At 44.0% G+C, this 16,605-nt stretch overlaps 2 protein-coding genes across 3 annotated transcripts in view; one reads left to right on the top strand and one right to left on the bottom strand.

Annotated features, from left to right (window-relative positions):
- The window catches only part of shisa9a (shisa family member 9a), a 58,437-nt gene extending 50,639 nt beyond the window's left edge, over positions 1-7,798 (bottom strand). The window contains exons 1-2 of the mRNA XM_069156019.1: positions 6,893-7,798; positions 6,096-6,202 (exon numbers count right to left, since the gene is read on the bottom strand). Coding sequence (XP_069012120.1) covers positions 6,096-6,202; positions 6,893-7,407 — 622 coding nt within the window. The 5' untranslated portion in view covers positions 7,408-7,798. The remainder of the gene's footprint in view (positions 1-6,095; positions 6,203-6,892) is intronic.
- A 1,713-nt stretch (positions 7,799-9,511) lies between these two features.
- Positions 9,512-16,605, top strand: part of cpped1 (calcineurin-like phosphoesterase domain containing 1) — a 37,220-nt gene continuing 30,126 nt past the window's right edge. For both annotated transcript variants that reach the window (XM_069156021.1, XM_069156020.1), the window contains exons 1-2: positions 9,512-9,686; positions 13,604-13,822. In XM_069156021.1, the coding sequence (XP_069012122.1) occupies positions 9,623-9,686; positions 13,604-13,822 (283 nt within the window). In that variant the 5' untranslated portion in view covers positions 9,512-9,622. The remainder of the gene's footprint in view (positions 9,687-13,603; positions 13,823-16,605) is intronic.

Raw genomic sequence — 16,605 nt, 5'->3', positions numbered from 1 at the left:
ATAATCTCAACACTGTTCTGTGTGAAAACTGCATATAAAACTAGAACAGGAGACACTTACTAGCACCAAAATAGAAAGAATTGTTTATTAAACAATACTTTGTCTTACTAAATCCATAAAAAAAGTGAAGTGGGTCATGTGTGCATTTTGCTTGTCATGTTCAGCGCTGAAATATACATTACATAACCCCCATGTTAAACAACAACTTGTTGACTTTACAGTTTGTTTTTTTGCACAGATTAAACCAATAGGACATGGTTTCATTAATAATGAGGTTAGATGTGCTACTTGTCAATTTTCTTCTGTGAACAGAACCAGACAGGCTGTGTCTGTGTCCTGTTTCTATGCTAAGTTAGCCATTTGCTGCTTGTAGCTTCATATTTTTCTGCGTCAATCTTCTTAACTGAGAAAGTAAATAACCGTATTACCCAAATTCCTGAACTCCACCTTGAAGTGTGTGCATAAATAATCTCCAGTAAATATGTTTGTGTGTGAATGTACTCGCACTACTAAGTGACCCGAATTAAGAAACGGAGAGAACGTTTTCCTCAATGGTTTGGATCAAAGTGAACTCGCTGTAGATATAGTGGAAGCTTTACTGTCACTCCAGCGGGCTGCGAGCCTGAAAGACAAACTCGGGGAATGGAACCTCGACTGTGCTTTTGCCCGTTTGAACACAAGGACAGAAGCTGAGCTTCAAACGGAGCCGGAGCCAGAGTGACGCTTCACAGATAACTACCTCCAGCTCTGTCATTTTCTCTTTCACAGCGTCCCTTTTCTTGTTTCTGTGGCCCGCGTGTGGGTTCACTCGCTGAGGCTCCTCTTTCCGCTCTGACACTCAGCAATCAGATGTGACATGCTGAAGGCTCCGATGACAGCCGGGAAGACAAGGTCACACAGTCACCTACTTTTAACGAAGGTTGTGCACAACTCCTTTTGACAGGACTGTGCTGTGCAAAAAAAAAAAAGAAAACCCACCCACATTCATGCACTGAGCGCACGCATACACCTTCATTCACACACACACACACACACACAGTCAGGAGGCGGAGCTGGAGTATTTTGCAGACGGGGCCTTTTCTCGTGTCTGTGCAATCTCAGAAGCAATTACCTCTTAAAATTTCATCCTTCCCATCTCAGAATGTTTAGGAAAAGATTATAACTACTGGGGAGGTAATTAAGCCTGCAAATGGTGAATTGAGTTGTGAATACAGAGTGCTGTGCATGTTGTGCGAGTGTGTATGTGTGTCAGTGTGTGTTCTGCTAATAAAACCGACAGTGCTGCCCGCTGAAAGCTCTTTAGTGTGATACCCAAAATGACAATTACAGAACTCAGAAGTACATTCTTGCTGTGGAGGACGTTTTCAGTGTAAAAATTCATAAGGATAGCTACTTTTTTCCCCCCAATTAAATGTCACAACTAATGTATTCATTAGATTATGTAAGAGATTAGCTGATACCTTGTCCATTAGACTTAAGAGGAAGATTTGTAGTTTATTGTGCTTAAACGTTGGTGAAAGTCACCCTGACTGAAATGACTTAAGATGATGATGTAACGTTTCCATGTCAATTCATGGAAGAGTTTAGCTTTAATATAAAACATAAAACACAAAGCCCTGTCCCAGTGATTGAGAAGTTGTGGTGGTGGTTAGCACGGTGCAGGTTATTTTCTACCATTACACCAATGTTCCTGAAATACATACTACAGTGCATGCAACTCTTGTGTTGCCAACTTGGTGGCTAAGTTTAAATAAAGTTTTCTGATATAAAATTAATCTCAGAAAATCCAGTATTTCCTCTTTGATTAGGTCCATCCTACCTCTCCTGAAAGAAACATCTAAACCTAGTAGATGGCCGGACCGTGTGAAACTAGAGGGCTTTCGATTCAAACGGAATTCGATCAGCGGTGTAAATTTGATACCTCAGTCAGTAACAGAGACTTGCTTTACAGTTCTGGCCCTGCTGTTGCTTTCCAGCCAAAAATATATTGTATTTACCTAATTTATTCGCACCTCTTTCTTTTCAGCTGAGTTTGAGAGTCTGTGCTGTGTTTGGCAGACACTGACGGTCGCACTGGTTTCTGTCCTCTGATCTCTGTGCGTTTAATGAAGGGCAGAGCTCAACATGCCTGTCCTCCCTCCGTTGCATTAACATGGTGCGGTGCAGACACAGGTGGAGGACGGCGACAGGAGATTTTCCACTCGTTTATCAATCTCGTTGATGGGGTCGTTCTCTCGGACAGATTCAAAATAAATAAATAAAAAATGCAAATTGGGTCGCCAAATACACCTGGGCGGCCCGCCAAGCAACGCCTATGTGTGAGAAACACTGCCTGTCCTTCAACAGTGATCGCCACCGTCTGACTGGATGCAGCCACTTCCATCATTTGACTCATCTCTTTGTGTTTCCTTGCCCCGTTCTCTCTTTCCAAATCTTTCTGTTTCCTCTCCACCCGTCTTTGTCTGGTCTCCTCTTTGGTGCTCAAAGTGGAGAGACACGGGACTTTGAGCCTTTTACGAATTCAAACAAAGTCTCCGGGTTTCGGAGATGACATAAAAGCCCGCCTGCCTGACTGGCCGTCCCGACTGGGGAATTCGTGTGCCGACTGGTTCTGGGTCACAAAGCAACCACAGTGTCCGTTTTTAATATGCAGCAGGTTGCGGTGGACCCCCGACATAACAAACACAAACCTCGGGCTTGTGGTTAACTAATTGATACGATTCGTTTCTCACTTGAGTGGTACATGCAACAATGATTATGAATAATAAAGACACAGCAAAGCATGAATTAGGAATAGAGGTTTGCTTCCTCCGTTGACAAATACACCAAATAAAACCCTTATAAATAATCAAGCAGCATCAGTAATTCCTTTACAGACAAATAACATTCTGACAGTCACACAAGACGCCCCCCCCTATATAAGCGGCAGAGACCTGCCAGACCAGATTCATTGATGTCAGTAATAGGCCAATCTGGCCATCAGCTATAATCAATGTCGTTTGCACTAAAAATAGATTTTCTTGCACAGTCCCGCTTTACTTCCATACAGACTTCCCTTTGTGTGCACGAGCATGTGCACAACTAGTCCCTTTCACCCGTGCACTTATCTTTACATTGCAATTACCACACTCTTCACTCTTCACCCCCCCACACCCACCCCCGTCCTCCTCCTCCTCCTGTCCACTGCATCCAGTGACACTCTTAATGAGAAAACGGCCTCGACCTTTTCAGTCTATTTATCTCCTGTTAATCACTTAAAATAAGAATACCACGTCCGCATGCAGTGAAGCCGTATCTAATTCCTTTCCGCTCCTACAACCGCGACAAATCGCCTCCTTCGCCGACAGAGGGGAGCCGCCGACCAATCAGGTGGCTGTCGGCGAGGATCCTGCCAGATCGCAGAGGTTAATAACATTCCACATGATTACCCACAAGCCCCCAGGATTAGAACATTCAGGGGAGCAGGTTCCACATTGAAAATAATAATCGCTATTTCACAGCCGTGTCCTCCTGCCCACTTAGGTGATAGGCCATCCCGCTATCTCATCTCTCCCACAGTGAGGAGAGGAAAAAGACTTGAGTGGACCCTGACACCTACTGAAAGTGTTATTCATCTCTTTTCGTCTTTTTTTTTTTTTGTTTCCCCTTTTTCTTTTTTTTTTTGAGACGAGGACCACCTAAAAAAAAAAAACACAAACCTTTTCTTTTTTCGAAAAAAATGAATACAACCTTTCTGTCCCCATTTTCCGTGAGCTGTGCTCTCATCATGATGTTGATGGTGTCTGTGGGTGTAGCGCTTCATGCTGAGTAGGGTTATGTCACCTTGTCGTAAGCCAGGGGAGCTGTTGTAGGATCGCATATTTATCTCATTCTCACAAATAGAAGTAGTTATTCAACCCCACCCCCCACCCCCGCCCTCCCACACACACACACACACACACACACACACACACACACACACACACCACCACCACCTGCTTCCTTACATGTACACTTCCTGATTCAACAGTAGTGGCTTGAAACTGTGGATCGTGTGGTGTTTCCAGACACACTCCGTGGACTGAGAGGAAACAAATTAGGAATTTGGGGATGCAGTTGGCACCATACGAGGTGCAATCAACAAGTTCTGAGACTGTTCCTGTTGCACACAAACAGAGAACAACACAGTACAGCAGTGGTCATGGAGCAGGGGGAAGAAATACATTGAATAAGTATTCTTCAACAGTAGCACCTGGCTTACATGTGATTTTGTGACCACTGGTATGTTTGCATTCACGATTTCTCTGTTGACAGCGCACATCAATATTTGTGTCAAATTTTTGGCCAACAGAAGGACGTCTCGGGGCCAAGTCCAGCAAATTGGGACGATGGGGAGCAATGATTGTGTTGTTATGGATGAGAAGAGTGGGCGTGTTGTCATGTTGGAGAACCAAAGTGTTTACAGCGAATGTTTTCCCTCAGATATCTCAGAACGTCAAAGGTGAACTCGGCGTTGACAGGCTCTCGCTGGGGGACGAATTCTTAGTGCACAACCTCGCGAATGTCAAAGAAAAACCTGGTTGTACTCTTGACGCATCGTTTTTAGTCTTAGACAGTGATGTTCTGCCCATTTTGGAATATGAATGTCACTTAAAACACCTCACCCGGCTCATTGCTCCAATTGCTGTAAGCTTTTTGAAGCCAATATCCCGAGTTTGACACAAAGTTTCAGTTCGATGGTGAAATCACAAATGTGCACGTACTAGTGGTCACAAAAGTGTGTGTAAATCAGGTGCAGGTGTTGATCAAGTGACATAACTTGGAATACTTACTCAAGAGTCCCCCTGCTCAGTGTACATTACTGTGCTGCGCTCAGTTTGTACGTAATAAGAACAGCCTCTGAACTTTTTGATGGCATCTTGTGTGGTCAAACTTTTTGCTGGCTCTGTATGGAGATGATCTCATCCAGCTATAAAATATGTTCACTTTTCATCAAAGTATAACTTTCGAACTCATTATTAGACAAAGAAACTTTGGTGAGATCATTTTTTTTTCTTTTTGCTATTGACCAAAGTGATGAAATGCCCTCCAAAAGGCAAGAGGCTGTTTTTCTGATGTGTGTGAATTTCAGCTGCAGTCACTTTGAATGCTACAAGATGCCATTCATGTACACCTTGATAGGAACATCTGAAATGAGGCGAGACAGCCCTCTGAGTCTCAAACACATCGTTTATGGTGAATATCAGCACAGATTGGCTTTTTGTTTTTGGCACCAGAAATACAGGCTGGTGATGCAACGTAGAGGGAATGTGAACGTACTGACTTGTTTCCCTGTGTGTGTATCATACCGTATGCGCATGTGCTGTATACACTTCGGGTCTGCACATATTTGTGTGTTTCATCTTTTTGATTTTCGGTGTTGGAAACAAAAAGAAGCCCGGTACTGTAGCAGCCCACGGGACAAAGCAGAAATAGATGGCATTCATACGCTTTGTATTATCCCACCCTCACCACCACCACCACCACCCCAAACCCCCTACACACTACCATCACCACCACCACCACCACCACCACTTCCTCGCCGACTCACACACACACACTCCCACTTTCCTCTTTCTCTCCCTCTCATTATATCATGTGGGCATGAACCAAAATAAAACGGTGAATAACGGCTGCATTTGAAAAGGCAGGCAGATCTTCTCTTTCTAGTGCGTTATGAAATGGATGGATATCTGGCCAGTGCCCGATAAAACAAAACCCATAGCTGTCATTTGAAACAAAAAAGGAACAAGCCCACGGGAATGTGTGTGTGTTTTCTCCCTGCACTCATACTATATCTTTGAGGATTTTCTTATGATACCAGAGTTTTCTGGTTTAACGCATTTGAGTCCAGCTGATCCCCAAACATCACTTACGTCACTCTGAAAGGACCTCATGGAGGCCTCTCAAAGCCAACCTGGACAGACTCGCTTTCAAATAAGCAGCTTTTTTTTTTTGCTGACACACACCCCACCCACACTTCTGTATGCTGCCCTAAGTTATGCACACAATTCACAACAGCCAGAACTAAGCTGTCCAAAAACTTCTAGAAAAAGTGGAAAAAAAATTTAACTCACGGAGGTTTGTGGCCCTGGAAACAAAGTGCTGTGAATGCATCCCAAGGGCCTCCTCCCCCCGATACTGCTCACCTGGACACCCGCCCTGCAGCACGCTGGCAACGGCCCTGTCAGATAGAAAGAAAAAGGAAAAAAAGGATTGTGATTGATGCAAGGTGGTGCTGATATGGAGGAACTGTGCACAACATGGCTAATGGAATTATACAGTTGAGCTGCACCAGTCGTTTTCATGGAAACTATGAGGTGCAGCCGACTGTAACAAAAAAAAAAAGAAAATTCCTCCATGATTTGCTTTCATTTGTCCTGTTTTTTTTTTTGTTTTTTTTCTGCAATCATAGCGCATAAATCAGACTGGAGAAAAGCATTTCACTGATCTCCAACCAGCACAATGGAGCGCAATGCTGCCTTACTCTACAGTGAAAGAAACCGCCCCCGCCAGATGAGAGAAGAGTAGCTCACGTAATGTTATGCTACACCACAATGGATAGCTAGACTGGAGTGGGAAGAGCATGCAGCATCCACTCCTGTTCATAAAGATGGCATTAAGTTGATGTGGTTGCCCGGTAACCGCAGCCAGTGTGTGAAATATAACAGGTTTAATGCTTTAAAAGGAAGTGGCAGAATATTTGTGTTGTTGTTTTATTCTCATGATATACTTCTGATGTGCACAGAGCCAAAGGAAGAGAAGAAGGACGCGTTGCGCGGTCCAGATCAGTGCGTGCGTAGGCTACTATACTGCAAGTCTCTTTGTAAACAAGCGCACCGAGAGAGGCAGGCAGAGAAGCAGGGAGACTCACCTGGACATGTTCTCTCTCTGCGGTCGGTGCGCCTTTTCCAGCCCCAGTTTGGTGAAAATCCCCACAAGAGCCATAATGGCCACTACGCCACATATGATGTAAACAATTAAGTTCGTCTTGTCTTTGGTGCTGTCGTGCAGCTTGTTCTTTTTTTTGTAGGGAGTCTGCCCGGTCTTCATCCACACCGGAGTGTCGTAGTTTTTACAGGTGCTCTGGTCCAGCCGCGAGTGCCTGTAGGAGCAGCAGAAGCGGAAGCCACAGGTGCCGCAGCAGTACAGATAATTGCCCGTTTTGCAGATGAACGGTGGGTCCCACTGGCCCATAACGTCATAGTAACCCCGGCATTTGTCCTCCGTGTGCGGGGTCTCCTCGGACACGCTCTCCTCCTCCCGGGAGCCGTTGGAGGTGGCGATCATTACGAATCCTCCAAGCAGTCCGGGCTCCCCGTCAGCCTTGCACACGAGAGCCATAAGTTTGAGCAACAAGAAGCCGAGGAGAAAGTATTTCCCTCTCATGATGCTTTCTCCTCCGTTCAACTTCACGCGGAAACGAAAAGACTTGGAGAGAGGAAAAAGGGCGCGCGGTCATGATATGCTGAAAAGTCCAGAAACATACATCCGAATAGCAACGCACCGTCATCCGCGCTGATGAACATCTTTACTAACATATCATCATCCAAAAGAACCCGCGCAGAATCGCATAAAAAGCTCCGCAGACTGAACTAGACTTTAAGTGACTGTTCTCCAACGCGCGCTCTCTGCTGCTCATAGATAGCATACGTGCTTCTAGAGAGGCTTTTGCGGGCTTAGATTTCGCGTTGTCAGGAGTGCATCACTTTACATAGCCATCGGTGCGCTCTTACGCACGGGAGTAGGCAGAGACACAAGCCGCACCGAGGATGTGAGCGAATAGAGGAGCCGAGGGTGGGAGAGCCTGGTGCGCAAAAGGAGAGGAGGAGGAAAACAGGGGGAGGGAGTGAGACTGCGAGGGCTGAGGACAACGAGAGAGCCTTTATTGTGAATGATAAAAGCCCCGAAATACGCACATCACTATTCTGTTTTTGCGAGGAAAGACGTGGGAGCCCCCCTCTTTTTTTCTTTTTTTTACCACTTTGTGCATTTCCAGTCGTAGGTTGTCATTGTTTGAGAAATCCTGAAATCACAAGTAGCTTAATGTGTTACAATAGGCAGCGGCTGGCAGAGCTTCTAAGAACAGGGGACACATTTTTTAAAGAAGAGCCCCTCACCAAAGACGTGATTCCCAGAACAAAATGCCTTTATGTCCCAGGGAGCTACCAAACAGTATAGGCTCTCAGGTATTAATGCCAATTTAAATATATCATGACAACAACAACAACAATAACCACATAATAAGACAAGTAATATTCTGCCAGATATTGATAATACAGGCTCCGATTGGAACATTTTTTTTCTCCTAAAATGAATCCTTCAAAAGCAGTGATAATCTGTGGCAAACACAACACTGTGCACGCCCGGGCACCGGCCTACCGCCTGGCTTGCAAAGAATCCCACCCATAAGTTTACCGTTGCAGGTGGTGCGCCCACAGGATGGAGGCTCCATGTTGGTTTTTCAGGCTGTGCCAGACTGGGCCTCATTGGCCAAGGCCTGGTAACCCAGCTGTGATGGGTGCCTTCCATCAGGGTGCTTTGAATCCCTCTTAGTCTGGCTCTTCCCCTGAGGCAATCCGACCCTGTGTAAGATGCAGAAAATGGATGGAACACATTTTTAACTGTCTCCAACAGAAACTTTAAATCGTTACCTCCCACACATTTTATAGAAGTTTTATAATCATTCAACGTCTGAAGTTCTTCAAATGCAGTTGTTTTTTTATCAAACTAGAGCCATGAATTAAAACGTTTTTTTTTTTTACTTGAGCTGAACTGCAGTGAAAAATTCTAAAAATTAAACACCTAGTTTCACCTCCAAATCATACTAAACATGTGATGATTAATCTTGTGATTGCAAAACAGTCTGTGAGGTACTTTAAACTGTCTGGGAGCATTGGAAACCCACAACTAGTCCCCCCTGAAATATTACAAAGCCAGATAAACAGTATAGACCATAAAGAGGATGGAGGTATGATGACCTCTGTCCATGTTGCTGAAAGGCTTCAGTCTCTGTCCAAGGTCCTTCTCTGTGTTAACAAGAAGCTGTGGGTGACAACAACAAGCAGGATGACGTGGACTGTACTGTAAATTTATTCTCGGGAGCTGCATATGTTTGGTCATGATTATAAACAGTTTTTAATAGCATGTCTATCCAATTATTGTGTGCTTAAAAAATGTAATTGTTAATTATTCAGGAAACGCATGTAACTAAAACTGTGATGTCTGTCCCTAGTTTGTTATTCTGGGTGTAACCTGTTGGAGTGGGCCCTTGCTGTGTGTTTTAGGGAAGCCTGCGTGTCGGAGTCACACTGGGGGGCCGCCGCTGTGAAAGCCACCACCAGATTCCATTGGCAGGCTGAGTAGTCGATCACCGAGCACCACCAGATTCCATTGGCAGGCTGAGTAGTCGATCACCGAGCACCACCAGATTCCATTGGCAGGCTGAGTAGTCGATCACCGAGAGTCGTCAGCCCGAGCAGGGACGACTGGAGCGACACAGCAGCGACACAACAACCCCGAGAGAGAGAGAGAGAGAGAGCGAGAGAGAGAGAGTCACGCAACAGCTTTGCTCGGACAGCTGTGTTTTTAAACAGTGAATGTTATGGCTGAGAGTGAGGATATCTTCCTCAGGGCGAAGCACCGGACATTCAGCGGACTGACTGAAGGTAACCGGTTGCCTTTAAGCTTCTTTAGCCTCGCCGGCTCGCTAACGCAGGAGCTAAAAGCTCTCCGACTTGGCAGCTGCTCAACTAGTTGTTGCTGCTGACTGCGGTTTAAAACCAGAAACGTGTCACTCGGCGGCTGTTTGGAGGTTTGTTTTAATACACTGCGCGCGTTGCCAGGCGAGGCGGCTAGCCTGCTAGTTTGTGTTTACAAAATGATCAGCTGGCGCTGTTGTTATAGCGATGAGTCACATCCGGAAGTAAACACAGTTTGTTTGGTGCTTTTCAAAGTGCTGCTCAAATAATAAGTGACATAGGAAGTGTCGGGGAGGTAACTTTTGAAATGAAAATATTGATCACGTTGTATTAAAAGTGATTCAATATAACTCGAATTCAAATTGAAATGTTTTGATTTGAAATCACATCAATCAGTTGATCACATGACTTCTGTCAAATCAATCAGTTGATCACATGACTACTGTCAAATCAATCAGTTGATCACATGTCTTCTATCAAATCAATCAGTTGATCACATGACTTCTGTCAAATCAATCAGTTGATCACATGTCTTCTGTCAAATCAATCAGTTGATCACATGTCTTCTGTCAAATCAATCAGTTGATCACATGACTACTGTCGAGGAAAAATGTCCCCAGAAGCTCAAACCAAGTCTACATTCAGGTCATGATCAACTATCAACAGGGCTGTGTACTGTTTATCGCCACTAGATCACTATGACTCTTTATATATATATATATATCTTATCAGCCAAATGCCTTGGTGTGGTTGTTTAGAGCGATGAACATTGATTTGTTTGTCACAAGTTAGTACACATTTAAATAAGAGAATCAATCAAACACAAGTATTAAAATTTAAGCTCCTACTGCCAAATGAATGAAGCCTGTCTGGACGTAGACAGAAGCTGAAAAGATGCAAAGCAGCGTGAATATTATCTTCTACATGAGACCTTTTTTTTACTAAAAATAATATATTCCTACATCCTTTGTAAAACAACATTTTGAATAGTAACCGTAGTTTAATTGTACATTTATTCTCAGTGACTGTTTACAATTCGTTTTGTAGTGTCATTACATGTAAGTGGTCACCCCCCCTCCCCCCCAACCCTGGACATATGTCATCATTTGTTGTAACTTTGTGAAATAATCACAGAGTGGAATCACACCAAACTTCACTCTAAAACTCGTGTTTTACACGCAAACCTCTTAACTCATTTTTAATTTATAGTTAAAGTTAACCACATTTCTAAGTTTATAACAGGCAGTTTTAGCATGCGTGTTGTCTCTGTGGCAACAAAAAGTTCAGTAAATTAGATTCAGAGGTTTTACTGCTATTAAAGTGTGTGGTTCATCCATGCAGTTAAAATATTCAGGGTTTCAAAGCAGACAGACCGCTCAGCTGTGTGTTCATCAGTTTCTACCCCTCCTGTCTGCTCTGCTTATTAGCACCTCCTGCTGGAAACCAGCTAGAATCAGGGAACTCAGGGGAGGATGATGAAATCTTCAGCATTTTTATCATTTGCTGCAAAAAAAACAACAACCCCCCTCCGTCCCCCTTAATCTCAAATGATGATTAGTTTTTTTGTTTTAAGTGCACCATCTGCCACCTGAGAAATCCGAGCGATTTATGTTTGAAGTCCTCCAACGCAGCCACACACGACGGCTGCCTCTTATCCACCGTCATGAGAGCATTGGCAGCTTTTCTTTTTTTTTTTATTATTATTATTATTATTATTATTCGTCTGTGAAACAGTCACACATGTGACTCCAGAGAGAAAGGTTTTACTACAAAGTCTGCTCCGTGTAGTATCAAACTTGCAGGATTTGTGTGAGCTCCATGAAATGTTTCCTAGATTGTGTCTGTTGTTGGAGGTGGATTATAAATCAGGAGCAGGACTGACATGCATGCGGGTGCATGTGCACATTCACATGATGCATGCCAATGCGTATGCACACGTGAGTGGAGTGCCCATGTGATCTGCATACATTGCTTTGCGAAGAGCAGCCGGTCTCACCTGCTCACTGAGTATTGTCAGGTAATGAATTCAAGATGAAAATACTTCTAAGTTGAGGCAGAGTTACGAGACAGTTCTGATGAAAGTTTTTGATCTGTTTAAAAACAGCTTTAGTCTGTGTCCTCTGACGAAGTAAATGCTGATGGACTGTCATAGACTGCTGAGATAAAAAAAAAAAAAAAAAAAAAGGCATACGCCACAGCAGGAAACTTAACTTTATACTATGCTGATCCTGCCAGCCGGTTAAAATCTAAATTCATTAGCAGTCCTCACTGTTAGCAGCAAAATTCACCGTCAGTCCCCACTGCGTAGTCACGAGTTAAGATCAAGGGGAGGCTAGTTTGGACTGAAGGCATTCTCAAGTAATTTGGCTGAAGAGATGACGATGATAATCAAAAAAGTAGAATATGCTTCCCCTCATGATTTCATAAATGACAATTACACAGAGGGGATCATTGTTAAGCTTTTATTGGTCGCGTTCCCAGGAGCGAGACACTCTTTGTCGCGCTTTCTTTCCCTATCTTTGCTCAAGTTTCTCTGGAGGAAAGAATTATCATAAACTCATTTGGGAGACAGATGCATGGAGAGCATGTTAAACGCCGCGCATGCTGAACAGCCACGGGCCCCCGCTCAGCGTGAGCGAGGGGATTTGAGCAGATGCAGGCTCTCCACATGTGACAGCAGTGTTATAAGTACAGTGATGAAGCTTTCACACACTCCTCCGGAAACGACGAGAGCGGAGCAGAAAGCTGTTGTTTACACCTGCTCTTGGCGTCTGTCCAGACTCCCATTTCCACATCACTTTGCCGGGCTTTCACTTGCGTGCTCCGCGTCGTACCTCGTCATCATCATCGGACAAGCCGCACTTGAGTGTCTGCCTCTGTTCTTTACATGGAAAGGAAGACGGGCGCTGTTTGCCCTGTTAATGAACATTTGAGGGTGATTAGATTGTGGGGCCCTTCTGTTGCGTGCTATCAGGATTATGTAAAACACTTGTTCTCTGGCAGTCATTCTCCAAAATGAAGCTCTTTGTTAATTATTTAGCAATGGTTACTCATTGAGCATGTACAACACCCTCCCCACCTCATGCCATTCCCCCTCCTCCCTTTCCTCCATCTCCTCCTCGTTCCCCCTGATCTTCAATTCCCAGTCCTAAATCCTGATCACAGCGCTTTCAGCCAATCAAGCGTCGTGCCGATTCCAAGAAAGAATATGATGAGGTTTCTGCAGGGAGCTTTCAGAGCAGGCCTTACACCACTAAATGACTCATGCTGTGATGTGACACCTAAACCTTAAAGCTTTTACGTTGTTTACGCTTATTACGACATGCCTCGTGTTTGTGGGAAGCATCCTGTGACTTAAACATATTGAAACGTCACAGTTTTTTGATTCTGCCCTAATATCCAGCAGATAAATCCAAAGGTTGGCTTCTAATGAAAATGTCCAAAGTGTTAACATTTGAGCAAAAGCACCCAATTGTATACATATACCATTAAAAGTTTAAAAAGCTGTGCATGCACATAAATCCCGTTATTGTTGTTTCTTCATATAGAGTACACAAGCGTTACAGATTGATAGTTACACCATAAGGTGGTATCAATTGATGATAAACAATATTTTTTTATCAAACTGCATAAAAACCTTAATATCGTTTTTATAGTTCCCCCAAAAAATGCGAAGGAACCATTCAACATGGTACAATAAATAAATAAGTACATTTTCAATATTTGTTTAATTACTGTTATTGTTATATTTACTGAAGTATTGATTCTGTCTGCAGTGTATGGCTCATCTCAACATGTAAAGTTGTCTAATGCAGCTAAAAACGAAGCTTCATTGCATTGTATGATAACCACCATATGTCCGTTGTCATCTGGTCTCGTTCCAGATGCAGAGCGCGAGTGGAGCGGACCGTTTTGCTTCATCCAAGCTGCAGACCCCCAGCTCGGCCTGATGAAGGCCTGGAGGGACGGCGACTGCGACGGCGGGGGGGACGAGTGGACTGAGGAGGTGGAGCTCACCAAGCAGGCTGTGGAGGCCGTGAACCAGCTCAGACCGAGGCCGAGGTTCATGGTGCTGTGTGGCGACCTCGTTCACGCGATGCCAGGTAGACCCACAGCACAGAAAGGAAACACCCCGCCCTTGAAACCCTTAAAAAAAAAATGCAGTAGGTGTCAGAAACTATGGGATTATTACTGAGGAAACTTCCCATCAGAATGGAGAGGTTGTTTGGTCCGACAGTTTTTCACGTGCTTAAGTTTTTCTCGTTAGTCTTTGCCAATGAATGTAATTTTACCTAGTAGCTCTCAAAGGGGGTTTAGGGGAATCACCAAGTGAGCGTCCTGCTGTTGCTTTGTGATGAAACGCCGTTTGAAGGACATTTCTTTTTGCTAAACTTTTATATACTTTTAACTTTATCGAGCAATAAATTCATGCCGAGTTCTGAGGCTTGAGAAGACACTACGACAACGAGCGCTCACTACGGCAGCGGAGAGAGGTTTCCCTGTGGACACCCGACCATATGGACGGTAAAAACAAGCTATTGGCATCAGCCAGTGTGACTGCCAATTATCCGCTAATGTTTGAGGACGTAATGTGAACTCACAGATGTCAATTGCATGAGATTTAACGCCGCTCATCCTCTTTTACTTTGACCAATTGATACAGCAGCGGTCTCGCGGGTGTTATCTCACAGCATCTGGTGCCTCACGCTGGCTCATGCAAATGCCGCACTTATTTCAAAGTGTATGAAGTGGCTTTCCCAAATTACAGATAACGGCAAACTATTTGGAAACACAAGCTGTGATTTCACGCTATGTTTACCACTTCCCCAATCAACTTATTTATGGCTCATTGGTATTTAATAGTTTGTCAATGGCTGGCTTTAGAACTGGGTATTTCCAGGTAACTTCTATTTCACCTTGTCTAACCAGAGGACATTATGCAGTTTGTTTAGTTGTTGTAGAGCAGTGAAAGCAGGAAGCAGAAAGGTTGCTGTCGAGATGGCTTTGACCTGCGTTACCAAAAAGCATCCGCATACTGAGAAGTTTTTTAACTTGTCATACAGGTGTTTTTTTTAGAACCGCTCGAGCTGACCCATCACAGTTTTTTCCGTATGTAGTTACATTTTCAAAAAAGGTATTCTCCACTCGCCACAACATAGAACTTCTAAGTCCACATTAACCGTGGACTGCGGCTGGGTACCGAACGTCCATGCTTTTATTTTGGCGACCGGCTTGCTGCGATACATTCAAGAATTGAAAAATGACCTGTCATTCGCTACCAAATTAAGATACTTAGGCTACATCCGCACAAACACATGTTCTTGTCTTGCCAGCGTCACTGAGCCACAGCGTTTCACATGCATAGACTCGATGGCTCTACTCGTGCCAGGTGACATCGTCCCCCGGGGTCAGACTTCCAACGCCGACTTTTACTGTGAGGTTTTGAGGCATCTGAGGGAACAGATTTGATGCAAACATCTTTTGGGTTTTCCGAACGTAACAACATGCCTGCCCAATTTTCTCACCCAACGCAATTGTAGCTCCCCACCGTGCTCGCTTGATGCGTTTTGCTCCCTGTGACTTCTTTCTGTTCCCAAAAATCAAGTTCAAGCTGAAGGGTGGCTGTTTTGACTGTGGATAAAATTCTGTGTGAAGACGCACTTACAAAATGGGGCTTCCAGGGAGCGTTCAAAGGAGCGCTTGATTCGGTGTGTTGCAGTTGGAGGTTGCGACCATATTTAAATCAGGTACAGTTTTTGGTTGACACAGCCACAGTCTTTTTGATCGCACCTTGTAACAGGAGAACGTGCTAGCGTTTACCAAAACCACACGTGAGGCGAACATCGGTAACTTGTAGAGATACCTCGTATGAGAAGCGTTTTGAGGACACCTGTCAATTGGTAGCTACAGAAAACAACCTTGGTCACACTCTCCCACTCTAAACTGCATCAAAAACTAAAGATTTGTATCAAAATGTGTCATTTTCTTTTTCTTAAAATGGTTTTCCTAAAATGTATATAAAAAAAGTACCAAGGTATTGGTACCGGTATTTACCAATTTGTTATAGCTCAAAAGTTGTTCAGTTTAAACCATGAACATGTCTGTGATACATCAGGCATTTACTCCGATGTTTCAGTCTTCTATTACTTTGTGATGTGTCGAGGTCGGACAGATCCGCAGTGCTAAACCTGGCGCCGCTCACACTATTTCCACCGAGTGACCTGCCCGGCACGACATGACTTTGATTAGGCAGGAAAGCTCCTCTGAAAGGAGCTTTTATGTGAATGTCAAATATATGTATCATTCATAGCAGTCAAATGATAAAAGACTGTTTCTGACCGAAACCATGAAAATGTCCTGCTGTTCCTGTCATGCAGGATTCCCAATAGGCTTGCTGTGTAATCTGAGTCGCATTGTTAGATACGGCTGTTGTTTCTGAGCCCCGGGCTGAATTGATTTGTTTTTGACCCCAGTGTAGCAGGTGGGAGAGTTTTGTGGTGACCTGCAAAATCAATGTTCGTCTCTGGTTGTGGTAAATGGCATTTGTCAAAACAATGTAAAACAACCATAAAGGACACATATAATAGACACATGCTGTGTCCCAAACGATACACTTCCCCTAGTGCACTAACAAAAAGTCCTCTTACTTGTTAGGACTCTTACGCACACTGTCGTTCCACGCTGACCGGAAATTACCTCAGCATGTGAATACATCACCTGCCAAAATACCTGCAGCTTTAATTATTTTACCCAGAAATCAACTTTCTGCTCTTTATTTAACACTCTCAATACACACAATGATTCTTGTGTCCGGCAGCAGTAGTGAAAAAGAAACACTTCTGTGTACAGCTGCTGCTTGCTGAGATGCCGTACTTTGAAAATCCTT

This window comes from Embiotoca jacksoni, unplaced genomic scaffold (assembly GCF_022577435.1).
Source record: "Embiotoca jacksoni isolate LCO1_2020_lvr unplaced genomic scaffold, fEmbJac1.0.p SCAF_20, whole genome shotgun sequence".
NCBI lineage: Eukaryota > Metazoa > Chordata > Actinopteri > Embiotocidae > Embiotoca > Embiotoca jacksoni.
Note: the sequence above shows the minus strand (reverse complement) of the source record. Positions and strands in the feature narration are given on the sequence as shown.